The 17,152-nt window shown below is 41.4% G+C and overlaps 1 protein-coding gene across 2 annotated transcripts; it reads right to left on the reverse strand.

Moving 5' to 3' along the window:
• Positions 1 to 216: 216 nt before the first annotated feature.
• On the reverse strand, positions 217 to 15,882 carry ap1g2 (adaptor related protein complex 1 subunit gamma 2). Of its 2 annotated transcripts, none has more exons than XM_032531123.1 (22): positions 15,641 to 15,882; positions 14,969 to 15,171; positions 14,294 to 14,418; positions 13,586 to 13,727; positions 12,889 to 12,985; positions 12,723 to 12,799; positions 12,460 to 12,555; positions 11,785 to 11,865; positions 11,240 to 11,338; positions 11,073 to 11,128; positions 10,179 to 10,292; positions 9,410 to 9,550; positions 8,980 to 9,034; positions 8,216 to 8,338; positions 7,115 to 7,204; positions 6,800 to 6,927; positions 5,087 to 5,191; positions 4,754 to 4,901; positions 3,447 to 3,609; positions 2,979 to 3,130; positions 2,552 to 2,650; positions 217 to 2,258 (listed from the first exon to the last, which is right to left on the reverse strand). In XM_032531123.1, the coding sequence occupies exons 1-22, from the start codon at positions 15,672 to 15,674 to the stop codon at positions 2,151 to 2,153; spliced, it is 2,436 nt and encodes an 811-aa protein (XP_032387014.1). In that variant the 5' UTR covers positions 15,675 to 15,882; the 3' UTR covers positions 217 to 2,150. The 2 variants fall into 2 exon arrangements, with proteins under 2 accessions (XP_032387014.1, XP_032387013.1); XM_032531122.1 differs by having other exon boundaries at positions 2,979 to 3,139.
• Positions 15,883 to 17,152: the final 1,270 nt, after the last annotated feature.

Raw genomic sequence — 17,152 nt, forward strand, 5'->3', positions numbered from 1 at the left:
ACAACAGCAACAACGAGAAAAAAGGATGTTCTAATTCCTTTGTAAATGTTTTTTGTAAAACCACAATGGCTATCTTAGTTTGACCAGTTGATGCACATACCCATGCAATACAAAAGACAAGTTTGAAAACACTGTTCTTTTTGCTTGTGAATAAATGCTGATGTTGATTTAAGCGTTTTCCTCTAATACACACAGACACTAAGACAAGTCCCTTGCTGACAATTCTGAAAACTGATTTTTATTAGAAAATGACATGAAACCGAAGATTTAAAGACAATTTACGACAGAATACTCATCCTGGTCTTTTCTTTACAGCTTAGTTAAGGTAGTGGTCTGAAACAGTCTGGTTAGAGATTGCACTGAAGTCCATTTAGAGCACCATTGCTGACATCCAGTATCCAGAGTGTTTTTAAATGGAGGCTCATTGTTATGAGATGAGTCATATTAGTGAGGCAATGCACTGTCTTCATCTAAATGTCTTCCCTGCCCACTGTTTTGTCTTTAACAAAGGTTTGTATCAGAGATTTTTCATAAACTTAGTTAGTTGTGCTTATATACTTAAAATCTGAACTATAGATCTTGTACACAGTATCATGCCATTCTTCTTGTATCACTATACAGTCTTCTGAAAATAAAGGAACTCTGGAGCCTCTGTAAACAATAGAATAGGAGATACTGGTTAGGAAAAGTATGCTTGAATGGAAATGATAAAAACATGGTTAAATGACCGCTTACATTTAAACCATTTCTTGGCCTCAAAGACCAAATATACCAGTAATTGCATTTGTTTTTATACATGCGAAAAACTCAGTTCTTCAGAGGATGAAAGGCACAGGAGAATTAATTAGGAGGATACTCTGAGCTGTTTAGCTGAATGAGTCATGACAAATATGCAACACATAAAGGGGCTTTAACACTGCCCACAGTAACCCGTTGCCTCCAGTCATTTAAATGACAAAGCACTTTTGATCACGGGGGTAGGGGTAGAAAGTGATTGCCACCCATGTAGGGCTGCACGATATAAGGAAAATATCTAATTGCGATTATTTTTGACTGATAATGCGATTGCAATATGATTCACGATATTTAGGGAATGATCATGTTTGTATCATTATTCTAATTTTCATTGACTATAGTGTATTATTTGCGTGGATCTGTACCAAACAAAGATGTTTTCTGTAGTCTGTGGTATAGGATTTGTAGGCCGTGACGTCACTGCAGCACCACAATACTTCATTCAGAATGGTTTGCGCATATTTTGCCTTTAACAAATATTGCGCCTCTGCGATTTAGATATTGTACTTGTCCATATTGCGATTAATTGTGCAGCCCTAATGGACAGATTCTGCTCTGTTGTCCAGAGGTCACTGTGCTGAACTTTTGGTGGTAACCACCGGGCTAAGGAACCGCTTTTAAAAACGCTTTTTTTTTTTTTTGGGATACACTGATGAAGGTAGGTGGTGGCAACGGTGTGAAACCAGAATAAGGTTGTGTTTAAAAATCCTACACCCTTCAATCTCACATTTATGTCCTTGTGTTTCCCAGTAAAAATCTTGTGTACTGGATATGAGCATTTTATAACAATAGTAGTGAGTCATTAGTGTTTAGCTGCTTTTCAACAAACCGAAGCTGGCAAAGGCAAATAGTTCATAAAGGAAGTCACTTGAAAGGGAGTAAAGGAGTTCTATGTGGTGACAATTGATCTAGTGGCGTGTACTGACTGACAGGAGCCACATGAAAGTACATATTTATGGAGTGAAACAAGTACAATCAGCTTCTGTAGCATTAAAATAAAAAATAAAAACAACAAGATGGATGGTACAAAGTTTCTATGGAGAGTTGTCATTGCAAAAATCCCATAACGACTGATATTTTAGTATTTCCATAACATAAGGGCATTTTCAAAGCTTGTGCCATATTAAATAATGCCATCAGTCAGATTTACACTTGGATTCCAGAGGGGGAAACTATGCAAGTTCACGAGGTTCTTCAGTCGTAAAAACACCAGAAACATCAGGGATTTCAGAAACTGCAGCTTTGACGGTAGTATACGGGGTGAGACAGCACAGAAAACCTTCCGTCAGTGAGAGACGATGCCTGCTGACTCATCCAGACTGTTGTCATAGTCCCGTTGGACTGAATGGCTGTTGTCACTGGCCGGCAGCATCGAGTCCAGGGAAGGAGTCGATCTGGACCGTATCCTGAAAGGCTGATCCTTGGCTGGTGTAAGATATGCGGACCCTCATCTTCAGGCTCACCTGGAGGAAGAAGGATTTTAGATAGTGTGATGCAGCTAGAAACCAGCACTGCTTCAACTGGGATGGAAGTAAGAAAAATTGAAATTGGAAAAAGAAAAATTGGAATTTTAAGAAGATTTGGAACTGGAACATCTCACGCGCCACGCACTCACCCACACAAACACAAAAAGAGGGATGGGTCACACTTCGGATTGACCTGACTGTGAGTGTGTGTGTGTGTGTGTGTGTGTGTGTGTGTGTGTGTGTGTGTGTGTGTGTGTGTGTGTGTGTGTGTGTGTGTGTGTCAAACCCACCTTGTTTGGATTGTTAAGGACTACCATCTGGGTCACCTTAGCTGTGCCTCTTGCAGGAAGCGAGTCCCCACTTGGAGCCTTCATGTGTAACTGGACACTCTGCGGGGGGGAGATCAAATTAAACTTTGATGTTTAAAGTACCAAAACTCATGCATGTTTTTCAGGTCCATTTACTGCACAGAATACTACCATTGAGAACATGACAGGGTCTCAAACCTACACCCCGCAAGCAAGTGACTGGTCAAATGAAGCGAGACAGTAGGTGTAACAAAGTATACAGAAATTGTGTACAAAATATGTTTACTCTGCCACAAGCTGCTAAATTTTCTGGTGAATCTTGGCAGCCAAAAGTCCATGTCGACCGAGAAAGCGTGCTTAGTGAGCTTGTGAGGGACAGGGTGTTTTATCCACAGGTAGTGAGACAAACCTTGGGCACTGCGGCCTGCAGAGTGAAGCTGCTGATGTCTGACTCAGTGGAGTTGGAGGCTGTTAGTGTGACTGTCAGGCCCGTGTCTGACTGTTTCTCGCAACTTAGTGTCAAAGTCACACCGTCTTTCTCATACACCGGCACTGTAGGAGCTGTAAGAACTATGGAGAACAGATATAATAACATAGTGCATTTAAAACAAATATTAAGCAAAAAAAAAAGGGATTATCTGATGGCCTGATTGAGAAGAGCTAACACAAGTTTTAGTCTCGTAAATTTAGCATTCTCTAGTTTCATGTCCAAAATCATTTCCTCTTTTGTTCAGTCTAAACTTGTGTGTGAGTGTGAGAGTGTGTGTGTGTGTGTATGTGTGTGTGTGTGTGTGTGTGTGTGTGTGTGTGGTGTGTGTGTGAGTGTGAGTGTGTGTGTGAGTGTGTGTGTGCGTGCGTGTCTGTCTGAGGGTCACACCTGGTGCGAGGGGTGCAGGCTCTAACACTCCTAGCAGATCCAGGAGGTCTCCTCCAGCAATGCTGGCTGTGTTGATGAGCAGACCCGGTACTGGAGCGCCTACTGCTGGGCTGGGCTGCAGAGTCTCGTCAGAGCCTCCCAGCAGGTCCAAGAGATCACACACCTGAGGAAAGCCACAGACAGGAAGAGAAAACGGACTCCGTTTTCAACTGGCATTAACATCCACCCTGAGTGATCGGATCACAAGTGGACAGCTCTATTACAGGTGAAAACTCTCTTAGAACGCATTTAAATTGGATCGCAAAAAACACATTTGGGGGGGGGGGGGGGGTTTGAGCCGCATGTCATAAACTGACGTTTACACACACTCACACAACCAGCCTATATGCAAATGGAAAGGATGTACGCATTTATTTGCATATGGAAAGGGGAAGTGAGCTCCAATAATAAGTGGGCACTGAGGACGCATTTGGAGACACATTCAACAGAGGGGTGAAAACACACGCACCTAGAGCTGTCATTTGTGATCCGATCACTCCAGACAGATGTTAAAACCAGGTCAGAACAGAGTGGCAGCTGTTGAACCTTAACCTGAACAGAACACATTGCTCTGCGTATTCTAAGCAAATGCTTCTAAGGACAGTAAGGCTATGCGAATGTTCTTTGAACAAACATTTTCATGAAACAAGATAACAGAAGTCACCAAAAGTTAGATATTAACGAGAAACGTCTGTGCCATTTAGTCAAACGTCTACAACTGTATCCTCAGCTCTGTATTTGATATTTGTGTATTTCAACAGAACATTGTTGCTTAACAGGTTAGATTGACTTCTTTCCAGTTAAAAATAAAACATGAGGCTATCAAACTAAACCCTGGACAGTGGAAAAAGGGCATACTTTGCATCAAGTACTGACATTTACCTAGTCTCCCTATGCAAATGAGAAACCCCTTTTTATTATGGACAGCCCATAAGAGAGGGTATGATGATGTAACACTTAAATATTTAGAATATAGCTCATCACATACAAACATTAACTTAGAGGCAGGTATTTGTGATGTCGAGAGTGCAGTTACTTTTGTAAGACTACACTTACGACTTGTGCTGACACACTGGTTCATAATGTTCCACAGTCATTAGACAGCTTAGAGCTGATGCTTGAATCGTTATCAGTAAAATCAACAGGTCATCCAACAAAAATGACATCAGATACAGAGAAATTGAATTGGCAAATCTAGACAGAGATCATAAGTCCAGTCTTGACTAACCAGCTGTCGTATATCATGCATCTGTGTCAATGTAATGTACCTGGTTAGCAGGTTGGGGGGGCAGCAGTAGCTCTCCCTGCTTGACTTTGGCTGGTTGGATGTCTTTAATGGCCTCCCCCGTTGTCTCTCCGTTGGTATGACCCGAGGAGTTCTTTTCAATCACAGGCATCCTTTCCAGCACTGCTGCCCTGCAGAGAGACGGAGGAACATCTCAACTCTTTATGGCCAGAAAAGAAAACAATTGGCTTCTACTATCAACTGTATAAATCTGCTGTAAAAACAATATAGACGAAAAATTGTTCTAAAAACAGAAACTATATTATATTACGTGAAAAATGTGAAAAGTGGACTTCTTCATTGTGCTGTTGCATACCTCATGTGATCATATTTTTTGAACAGGGCATTGTATTCAACTGCCCTCTGCTGGAGCTCCACATCTATACAGCTGCCATAGATGCTGACGATGCTTCTTATGCGACTGGCAGTGGTAAAGAGAAAAAATAAGCAGTTAGGGGACCGCTGACAAACTACACCAACTATTCAGAAATTGTCCGAATCAGGAGTAATTTCTAAACAACCCTGTGTTATTGTTTCTTAGAGCCTTTAAATTCTTTGTCCAATAAACCTGTTCTAAACTTACAGTGGGGCTTGAAAGTTTTGGCACCCCAGGTAAAAATTTGTACTAATGTGCATAAAGAAGCCAAGAAAAGATGGAAAAATCTCCAAAAGGCATCAAATGATAGATTAGACATTTGAATAATATTCGAATACATTTTTTTTATTTCCATCATTTACACTTTCAAAATAAAAGAAAACAAAAAAATTGCATCTGCAAAAGTTTGGGCCCCCTGCAGAGTTTATAGCATGCAACCCCCCCCCCCTGCCCTTTGGAAGGCTGAGACCTGACAGTGTCATGGAGTGTTCTCAATCATCGTCTGGAAAGACCAGGTGATGTCAATCTTAAGCTTTTAAATGCCCAGACTCATCTGACCTCGCCCCAACAATCAGCACCATGGCTTCTTCTAAGCTGTTGTCTAGAAAACTGAAACTGAAAATAGTTGGTGCTCACAAAGTAGGAGAAGGCTATAAGAAGATGGCAAAGCGTTTTCAGATGCCAAAATCCTCTGTTTGGAATGTAATTAAGAAATGGCAGTCATCAGGAACAGTGGAAGTTAAAGCAAGATCTGGAAGACCAAGAAAAATATCAGACAGAACAGCTCGCAGGATTGTGCGAAAAGCAAGTCCAAACCCAAGATTGACTGCACGATCCATCCAGAAAGACCTGGAGACACTGGAGTTGTGGTGCACCCTTCCACTATAAATGAATACTCCTTAAAAGAGCAGTGCGTGACAGACAGCCCATAAATCTCAAAGAACTGGAAGACTTTTGTAAGGAAGAATGGGCGAAGATTCTGCAAACAAGAATTGACAGACTCTTGGCTGGCTACAAGAAGCGTTTCCAAGCTGGGATACTTGCCAAAAGGGGGGGGGGGGGGGTACAACGTATTAACTCTGCAGGGTGCTTTTTGCAGACGCCATTTTTTTGTTTTCTGTTATTTGAAAGTATAAATGATGGAAATAAAATCTAACTTTTTGTGACATATTATTTGAATGTCTAATCTGTCATTTGATGCCTTTTGGAGATTTTTCCATCTTTTCTTGGGTTCTTTATGCACATTAGTACAAATTTTTACCTGGGGTGCCCAAACTTTCGAGCCCCACTGTACACGTACTACATTTACATTTCATAAGCTTTATCAAAGTCTATTAGTTTTGCCAAGCTGTGCCAACATCGACAACCCGCTTTTTACGTGATACAACTCAACGTATCAAAATGCCAATTCTTATGGTACTATTGTTTTTTTTTCATTAGCATTACCCTTCACTGAAATGTGTTGCAATGTTATTATCACACTCAAATGCTATTCGACAGTGTTTGGTTGTTTTTTTTCATCAATAAATGGCCAGATAGTTTGTTTTCTCAACACATGACAAAGTAACCATTAACTGGTTGTGACCAACTGACCATTTTTGCTGCTGTGCTTTGATCAGCTGTTTGGTATGAGTGAGAAGAAGTGTTTCTTACTCCACATTATCAGTGATGCGGGTGCTCAGTTTCATGGTGGCAGTTAGAGCAAAGCCTCTGGTTGCCGGGGACGACATGTGGGACTGCAGAACTGTTTCCAAAGCGTCCAGGACGTCGTCCTCTGTGACCTGATTGAGAGATATGTCAATACAGAGTCTGAAAAATGAGATCTTATTTTATAATAATGAAACTAGTGATAAACATGGCAGATTAAGTTTCTTCTCTTCATTGTCATGATCTAGCAATCTAGGTTGAATCACTACAACTAATATTTATTTGTATCGTACTATAAAACTGTGTTTGTGCTGCGTGTACCTGAACAGCCTCTGTCTCCTGACATTCTCCTCTCAGCAGCAGGTCTCCATACTCTCCTATACACCAGCACGCCACCTGCACCAAGGATTGCTGCACAGACAAATGTTGCACTCACATAAATACTACCCACGATAAAATATGATCATAGAGTAATACTGCAGGAGTTTGCAGTTTTTTGGGAGCAATTTGAAATATCAGAGCTACTGAATTCACTGGAAGATAATGTGGCGGAAGATGGGAAACTACACCACACTGCAGATGAGTACATGACTGCTCATCTGTCTCGGTTCCACAAATAAACATAGTTGCATCAACCAATTTCAAACTGAAAGCTCAGCCATTCTCAGTGCCATGGAACCAAACCAGTTTTGTTTGGTTCAAGACTTGCGCAGACTTTTCTTTTAAGGAACTTCTTGGGAATTGTGCACTTTATGTTGTGCTGCAAAAATTATCCTCAATCCAAATTACATGATTTTTTTCTTTCTGATATATGGTATGCAAACATTATGAGCATCACTTGTGTAATATTTGATTTGATTTAAGTAATCTCACACACACACACACACACACACACAGAAGTGTGTCTCACTCTCTTTGTGGGGACCAGTCATTGACATAATGCATTCCCTAGCCCCTTACCCTAACCTTAACCATCAAACCTAAATGCCTAGCCTTAACCCTCACCCTCACCCTCACCCTAACCTAACTCTAACCCTACTCCTAAAACCAAGTCTTATTCCTCAAACAGCCCTTTAACGTTGTGGGGACCAGCATTTTGTCCCCACAAAGCTGTCAGGACCCCATAAGTATACTGTATTCCCGGTTTTTGGTCCCCACAAATGTAGTTAAACCTAACACACACACACACACACACACACACACACACACACACACACACACACACACACACACACACACACACACACACACACACACACACACACACACACACACACACACACACACACACACCACACACACACACACACACACACACACACACACACACACACACACACACACACACACACACACACACACACACACACACACACACACACACACACACACACACACACACACACACACACACACACACACCTGTGAGATGTCTGTAAGTAGGGCTCGGTAGAGCTTGTGGACGGTGTAACAGTGCAGCTCTGAGGCGTTGGTGATGAGCTGGATCAAGTTGGGCACCGTTTCATCTCTCACGTCGCCCCCTGCCTGGCAGAGTGGAAATCAGAGTAAAAACACACCCACCCAACTCCATTAGCTAGACAGCTGGCCCAAGTATTTGGGTCAACCCACTTTCCCACTCAGACACAATGACCTCACTTGGGGGATGCGTCCATCACAGTTCATATACATTATAAAAGAATATTTACAGATATGTGTTTAATCTTTAATTCATGCCACATCTCTAACATTACCCTTTTTTAATACACTTGCTCCACACCTCCTTTTCTGTACAACCCATCCTTTTGAAAGAGCAGTGCAAAGGATTAAGTAAGCATGACTTTTGCACCAATCATGTGGATTTTATTTATTCCCTTTCCAAATTGGGGCACACATTATGAAAGATAGGGATGTAGTAAATGGAAAACATTAGTCCAGGATAAATGGCCTATTTAAGAACTGGTGATGAATGTATGTAAGAATGACAAACACGCCTTCTCTTGTCAAATTTTTTGTTTACAAAGGCATATTTAGTGTCTTAATGTATACACAGATTTCACACATGTGACCCCTGGTATCTACACTAAGGCATAGTGCATCACGGACACCAGTAGACAACGTTAAAAGAGTTGTGAGTGAGAGAACCTCATGTAAGAGGCAGCAGGGTGAGTGGCTCAGTCTGTATTTACCGTGGTGAGGACATGCAGGATGGTGTCAATGTGCCAGCGCTGGGAGGGTGCATACCTGACAGAGACAGAGAGACACACACACACACACACACTCAGTGGTAAGTCAGACAGACACACATACAACACATCCATAAAATCAAGTTCATCGAGAGGTAGAGTGCGTAGATTAGAAACGGAGAAGGCTATTCATTGTCAGAGAGCCACAAAAAGAGACGGGTATCATTGAGATTGGAGACAGACACAGCCTGAGACATGCAGACACAGACACACAGACAGACCTTTTTTGTTACAGCCTAAACAGCTGCATCACCATAAATGTATTCACACGCACACAAATGTACAGTATGTGTTCATACATGCATAGATACTATATGTGTATTACAATCATGTACGTATGTGCACATTTACGCGTCTGTGGTGTGTTATTCACCTCTCTGCCGCGTTGAATATGCCGCTGGCAGCATGAGCCTTCAACTCAGCTGGGCAGGAGGAGAGGAAGAGGAGCAGCTCCTTCATCATGGAGCGGATGTTGGAGGCTGACACCAGCGCCAAGGAGAGCTCCAATGCACGGCTGGAGAGTTGGCCAAAGAGGATTAATGTTAGTAATTCTGTGTATATATTAATGTGCTTTCAGACAGCAAGAGCTTGCCAAGACACCTCCATTGTTTTGAATCTAAATACAAAAGGCAAGTGTGCCACCATGGTCTGTGGAAGGGAGGTCAAACGTTTTCCTTGTCAGCGAGTGCCCTGGATCATACACGTACACTCCATACATACACTCCAGCAGAGAACAAGATCAGTGAAGAGAAACGGACTTGGAGCAACATTAATTTTAAAGTTTGATTATCTGGTCTGGATCAATAAACAGTTATGAAAACAAAACTTAATTGTGTCATTCTGCACAACTGTTTCCCTATAATAACATACACACGCACGCTTTGTTTGTATTATTACTTTTATGAGAGCATCATAAAATGTCCCAAACACAAAATAAGGAAATTACACCCTTTGAGACGTTTCCCACATTTAGGAGGATTAATTTCTATTTCTAAATGATTTTTTTTTTTTTTTTATCAAATCATGTCAGAAGACTCTCTCAAAACTCACATTAGGGGATGGTATTGAAAAAGCATAACAGTGTACTGAACATCTGTGGAATACCAGCTGTGCCTGACAAGCAGAGAAGAGTTGAAAGTTACCGCTTGACAGAAGCGTCCTGGTCCTTCAGGCAGTCCACTATGGTTCCCCTGTGGCGTTGCACTGCATTGTGGTCTGTCCCAACAATCTTTTGAAGAGATGTCATGGCAATGTACCTGGACATGCATACAGAACAGCCAAAAACAAAGATGTCCTTTTTTAAAGCACAAACTGCATTATGATGAAGCGCTGTGAGTGAGCTGAATTCACTGAGGTTCACGCTGCAGTCAGTTAGAGTCGGAATATGTAGTGTAGCAGAATATATTAAACAAATAAATAGTAAAAAATAAAATTCTAACCATCAGTTAGAAATAAAGAATATTGACAGGGCTGTATAAACTTAACTTTCTCAACTCTGCAACATAATAATTCGTCTTTCCACTGTTCAATATGTATGTATGCACAGGAGAGATGTCATCTACCCAGGCAGGTCTTGCAGGAATAAACCAGTCCTATTACTGTCAAACAGCCACAGAGAGAATCAGGGGCCCTGCAGGTAAAACCAGCTGGACCTGCCTGGTCACACAACCCCTATGGAGACAAACCCCAAAAAATAGTAGCAAAACAAAACCCCAAGGAACCTGATACTCTCAACACTGCCTTATGAAAAATGACACGGCCCAAAATTGAGAGATCAGCATTAACAGACAGTGACCTTCTGGTGTGGCTCTAGAGAAACGGCTCCAGGGAAAGTGATTAGTGAACTCAGACTGATAACAGCTTGGGGGGAGGTTTCTCTCTCTGGCTGCAACGAGTTTGCCGTTGGCCTTGTGGAATGGAAAAGGTAAAAGGACCCTGAGAGATAAGAGAGGAACGATGGGGGAAGAGATGTAAAGGGAAAGAGAAACAGGAATGTGAGGAGGAAAGAGCGTGCTGGAAAGGGAAGCAACACTAACCGAATGTTCCTGTCGTTGTTCAGGAGAAATCTTCCCAGGATGTTCACAGCCAGAACCTGTGGTGCAAGTGAAATGACGCATGTGTGCATTTATTAATTGATTGGGTAACATTATTCCCTAAGTGTTATGGTGGTTAAACACAATGAGAAGTGCTGCTAGTCTCTCACCCTGAGGCCGCTCTCTGACTTGATGTCTAGCACGGTAAGAACAGTCTCGTACAGCACGGCGTTGCCCACAGTCTTAGTGCTGTCAGTGTTGGTCGCCACCTGTATGGCAGGTAAAACACACATCAGTACATTACTCATACAACAACATACATTCCTTTATATGTAACAGACACTAAAGTGACATTTTGAGTATAAAGAATAATTTTTGCTTCTCCACTATCATTTGACAGACGTGATTCAGGCTTGTGCATTTGCTGTTTCTACCAACCAGTTTGGGGAAAGTCTTTCCACATCATCTGGCACATAAGATGTGATGTGCTCTACATGTTCCAGTATGTTTAGATTAAAACAAACTAGGTGACTAACTAGGTAGTCAGCATTAACAGTGACCCATAAGATCATAGGAAGGACACAGACAAAAAATACTTGGCACTGGATAACTTCTATGTTCTGACTTCAAAACAAAGAACAAAGCACATAAAAATAACAAAAAAACTAATTTGTATCTGATGTTTTTTTTTTTCGTGTGAAAGTAAACATTGGACCTGAGCTAGTAGGTCATTCATAGCATCACTGGCGCCTTCGTTGTTGCGACCAAGGATTCTCAGCAGCCTCAAGATGCGTACCTGAGAATGGAGAATGGAGAGAGTGAACAGATGGACTACAAGTTATTTTAGTCCACAGAATCACCAAAAATAGGAGGAATGATGTGAGGATTAATCTGTGCGTTAGTGAGAAAGAAAGAAACTGAAAGTAAGAAACATTAACACATTAACAATTTCTAACCAGTCTGTACCTATATCAGACTGAATCTGAGCCATAAAGGAAGGATAGTGACATGTTTTGGTAGAACAAGTCACTTTTGTTTTGACCCAAGTGCTCAAAGGTTCCTGGTTCACATGGAGATGAAAACAAGGTTAAGAGCAGAGTCTGCTGATTGTTCACAGATTCAGGAAAATTAAAAATACTACTGATTTATTACAAAAGATAAGATGTTAATTAAGTGTTATTGTTTAAACTCCAATGTAATGCAGTGCAGAGTTCCATCATCCATTTAACTTAGAATTACCGCCTCTAGGTTGTATTCCTCCGCCAACCCGTCAAGTTGTAGTTTGAATCCACATCTGTCCAGACTCACATAATCTATGCAGTGAACACTTTGAAGGAATTTAATAAAAAGGTATAAAAGTGTCCCATGAGTGACAGGAGTCCAGACTAACCTGTAGGAAGGGATCACTGATTCCTGCCACATCGTGTTCTGGAGAATAACCTGAAAGGACCAGACCTTTCATGATCTGAACCAGATCTGGCACTGTCTGGAATACACAACACAAACACATTACTGCAGAGTGCATACATGAAGAGATACTGAACTCATCAGATCAAGACGTGTTTATGTGTGTGTGTGTGTGGTGTGTGTGTGTGTGTGTGTGTGTGTGTGTGTGTGTGTGTGTGTGTGTGTGTGTGTGTGTATCCAGCATACCTTTCTGAAGCGCTCTAGGGTTTCTGGATTCCGCTCACACAGCTCAATGATGAGCACCACAGCACCATGCAACACACCTGGGGTAAATGGGGGTAGCCATAGAGAACAGTTGGAAATGGTAATTGTGAGACAAGCTTACGGGTAAGAGTGGTTAAGATCTACTAACCGTGGTTCTTCTCAGCAAGGAGGGAACGAGCTGCGGGCACAAAAAGCTCCCCCAGATCATGGACTTTTCTCACAATGTGAACAGCGCACAGAGCAGCCTGGAAGAACAGTGGAGCAAGTCATCATCAGCACTGTGACATCATTACTACACTGAGCGTGCAGATGTTGATGAAGCAGTGAAATTGGGGTAACTGTTTTAAACAGATCACAAATAGGCTGATAAGTAATCCTACATCACACTGAGATGATAGATGATGGGATTTAACAGGATGAATGCATAAATGGATAAGACATTATCCCCAACACTTGTCAGTACCTTTCAAATGAGCATCAAATACACATATGAATTCTTAATTTGTGTTTCTTATTACATGTTAAACAGTGGTTACAATTTTTTGGGGGGCTTTTCCCTTTATTATGAAGTGGCAGTGGATAGACATGAGGGGATAACACGCAGCAAAGGGTTTCAGGTCAGATTCCAACCCGGGCCGCTGGGTGAGCTAGAGGCCGCCCCATGAAGGGCTTTGGCTTTTAAAGATGGGGGAAACTTAATTTATCTTTCACACTGGGGTAACTGTATTAATGAAAGGATCACAGCAATAAATAAGGCTAGCTAAAGCATAAACCACTAGCAAGTATACAGTATTTACATACAATGCTAAGTGCTGCTGGGAAAAGAAACCTGTGGTGGTCCCTACCTTCTTCTTTATGTAGGAGTTGGAGGCTCGGAGCAGCCTGTCAATCTCGGGTGCCAGATCTCTGCACATCTCAGCTGAACCCATGCAGGCCAGCGTGCACAGAGCCAGAGACTGCACATACTGGTTACTGTGAGAAAGGTCACTGGGGAACACACACACAATGTTAGGCATTTTACTGAAATCATATGAGAATATCCATTCTCTGTACAATATTTGTACTCTGTTTACATGAAAGTGTACTATCGTCAATTATGACCATTCAATTCCGCTCATTATTCTCCATGTCAAAACCTGTCGCCTACACTACCCACAACGCAACTCAACCACAGATAGTCTGTTTGTTAATGTAGCCTCAAGCTTCTAGCCTCTGGCAGATATGAAGAGCGTGCTACAAAAGGTCTGGTAAACTCAAATCTTTCCAACTCCACACTTCCAGATTTTTTGTAGTCTTCAGTCCCAACTCAAGTGAAATCCCTTAAGGCACTTTATCAGACCCCTTCTGGAGCCACTAAAAGCTCTACACAACTTTTCTTTTCACATATGCAGTAATACTTTCCAAGACTTTCCTGTAGAAAGACTTTGATGTGTAAAATTGGTGGAGTTCCGATTTGATTGGATATAAACGCTAAACACGGTTAAAATAAAGTATTAAATACTGATTATTTTCAAATGAGATTTCAGATTTCAAGTTCAAGTGGCTGCCCTTACTTCTTGATGGAGTTGGTGATGAGCAAGCTGGCATCCTGCTTCTCATCTAGCAGCATCATGGCTCCAAGATATCCCACACGCTTCTCGCTGTAGCGAGGGCTGGCTATCATTCGAACACACTCCATCTATTAGGAAGAGCAACAACTCCTTTAAATGTGAAGTTACTTGAGATTCTGACACTACTGATGCCCCAAGGTAAATGTTCTGCTCTTTGCCCACTCCACGTGGAGGTCAGTTTCAGAGCAGCAGCCCTGGAGCTGAGAGGGATTCAGTGGCCCAGTTTTATTGACATGGGTTTGCAATGCTGCAGACTTTGCTTAAGGGAGCTAACAACTATAGGTCTAATGACACGGAAAGTCTGATATAGCAAGAAGTACACAGCAGCAACATTACAAATAGTAGCATAGCTTTTTTTATTAAGAATATGATTCAACAATGTGCTGTCTCATTGCTCTAGTATTTCAAGCTCCATCATGCAAATTTTTTTAGCAGAGATAATGTCTGTGACAGTGCTTAGGACATAATAATTGGACATAGGGACTGGTCCACTATGTTGCACAAGGACAATTCAGCGATTAACTAAACCCAGATCATCCAGCTGCATGATGGTTTCTCACACTGCTAACCCCCTTAACCCAAGCAAACCCATGACAGGCATTAGGAAAATCCCCTCACCTGACCAAAGTGAGCTGGGTAGCCCAACATGTGCACATAGAGCAGCTTGGCCAGGTTGTGCGATCGCCCCCCATTGTCAGCTTGTCTGAACTGTGCCCGGATAGCTGCACACTCCCTCTGGATGACACCCCGCTCCTCACACTGCGTTCTCGCTGACCTGATGGCCCGAATCATCTCCTGCAGGGGCACTGATGGAGACATGGCTGTGTGTGTGTGTGTGTGTGTGTGTGTGTGTGTGTGTGTGTGTGTGTGTGTGTGTTTGTGTTGTTTTTGTGTTGTTTGTATGCGTGCATGTGGTTTCATGTTAAATAATAGCAGAATATTAACAGAGAACAAATTACTTTACTATGCAGTTTTACTGTGGTTGGTTTCACTTCCTGTATCTGAAAAGCCTCCAGGTGTGTGTAACGTTAATGTAATGACAAAGAGGTTAATATACTAACGTTATAATAACTACATCTTTAGTAACTATATATTTAGTAACTATATCTTTAGAAGAGCTGTTCTGTCACTAAAACACACTACTTATGTGCCTTTTTCATACATAGTTTAAACAACTTCAACTACGTTTCAAGTCTGGTAAACTGACTGCCTTCATGATGACATACTGTGGTAGATAGCGTAATTTACTCCGAGAGCTGGCTTAATAGAAAGTTGCTGTCATTTACCTACCTCTATATAACTCATTTACGTTGTAAAAATACATTCAAGTATTAAATATATTCAAGTTAGAATGACACTCCCCGAGTCGATGATGCAGGTCAGTGAAACGAAGCACAGGCTAGCCAAGTGACCGAGCACAGCTAACCTTGTAGATGCTGTCAAGCCTGCTCAGTGAGAGGCTGTCGAGCTAAAGAGCTAGCTAAGTTAGCATGGCAGTCTGTTTATGTGAATGATATAACCTCCGAAATAACAACGTACCTCTACACTGTACAGAGCGTCGCCAGTATTTAAAAAGTGAACCGGTTCAACCAAGCCCCCTCCAATAGCCTACACGGCAGCAGTTAGTTGGCTGGAAACCCAAATATTGTGTATCCATGTAGTGTCAAAACATCCAAACAAAATCCCACGACTTCCTGCCACACCTTTCAAAATAAAACCTACTTTATGAATGCATTTAGAATATGATAACATATTTATTTCGATTTACTTACGAGTTTATCCTATGTGACATTTTGACATGTCAGAGCAAAAAGGCACAGACGCAATTAGGTTAATAACAATTATGGGGACATGTCATTTAAGTAGCCTTTGCAAGTTGTAGGGCATTGTATTGTATTGTTCTAGCGGCCTCCCTGGTATGTGTTTATTTGGAAACCTTTTGGAAACGAGCCAAGGCTATAGTTAGGACTTATTGAGGTCATGAATTTAACTCCTCCAGAGCAGAACTCCACCTGCCTGAGAAATGTCTGGCTTGATCCCAAAAACTATTATATACTATTTCATCAATATTTACATGTATATTTATCTTTTTTTCACTCATTTAATTGTTCAACTTCATGTTCTTTCCTATTAATCACCCTACTCGAATGTATAAACCCTGCTTAAAATTCTGTACACTTTTGAGAACAGGCCTTTCCACAGCAGACAATTTAATGTGTCACATTTAAAAATATATATTATTAAATCACACCTGTGCTTTGCCTGCTGTGACAAGTCAAATCTACAGGGAAAAGGGTTTATTATTCCAGTAATTAGGTATGATTTACATTTTTTTGTCTAAACTCAAGGTCCACTGCTTTTTTCAGGCCTTTCACCGCATCTCATGGTCTACATCAAAATTATTACTTGTGTTAAATCACAAGTGTGTGTTGTCATGGCCAGGGCAAGTTGCATCCTGTATATTATATCTCAAATTATATCATAAGAAATATACATATTAAAAGGAATCTACATGTACTCTAATTATTACTTCTCATACCTTTAAAGTGGTAGTGGCTTAGTCTAATTGTACTTCTCACCCTAAATAGCGATAACAGGGGACTGCAGACTACAAATCGCTAAATTAAGACTGGATTACCAAACTGGCAAAATGTGCTGCCCCAGTCCCCCACAGACCCAAGCTCCCGAAAGCTTTAGGCTTTCTTTGTGTAATTATCTTTACACAGCATTTAAAAATATTTGTTTACGATGGTTAACAAAATCTTACTAGAATAGAAATATGTGACCTATAGGCTGCATGGA

This window comes from Etheostoma spectabile, chromosome 12 (genome assembly GCF_008692095.1).
Source record: "Etheostoma spectabile isolate EspeVRDwgs_2016 chromosome 12, UIUC_Espe_1.0, whole genome shotgun sequence".
Classification (NCBI taxonomy): Eukaryota; Metazoa; Chordata; class Actinopteri; order Perciformes; family Percidae; genus Etheostoma; species Etheostoma spectabile.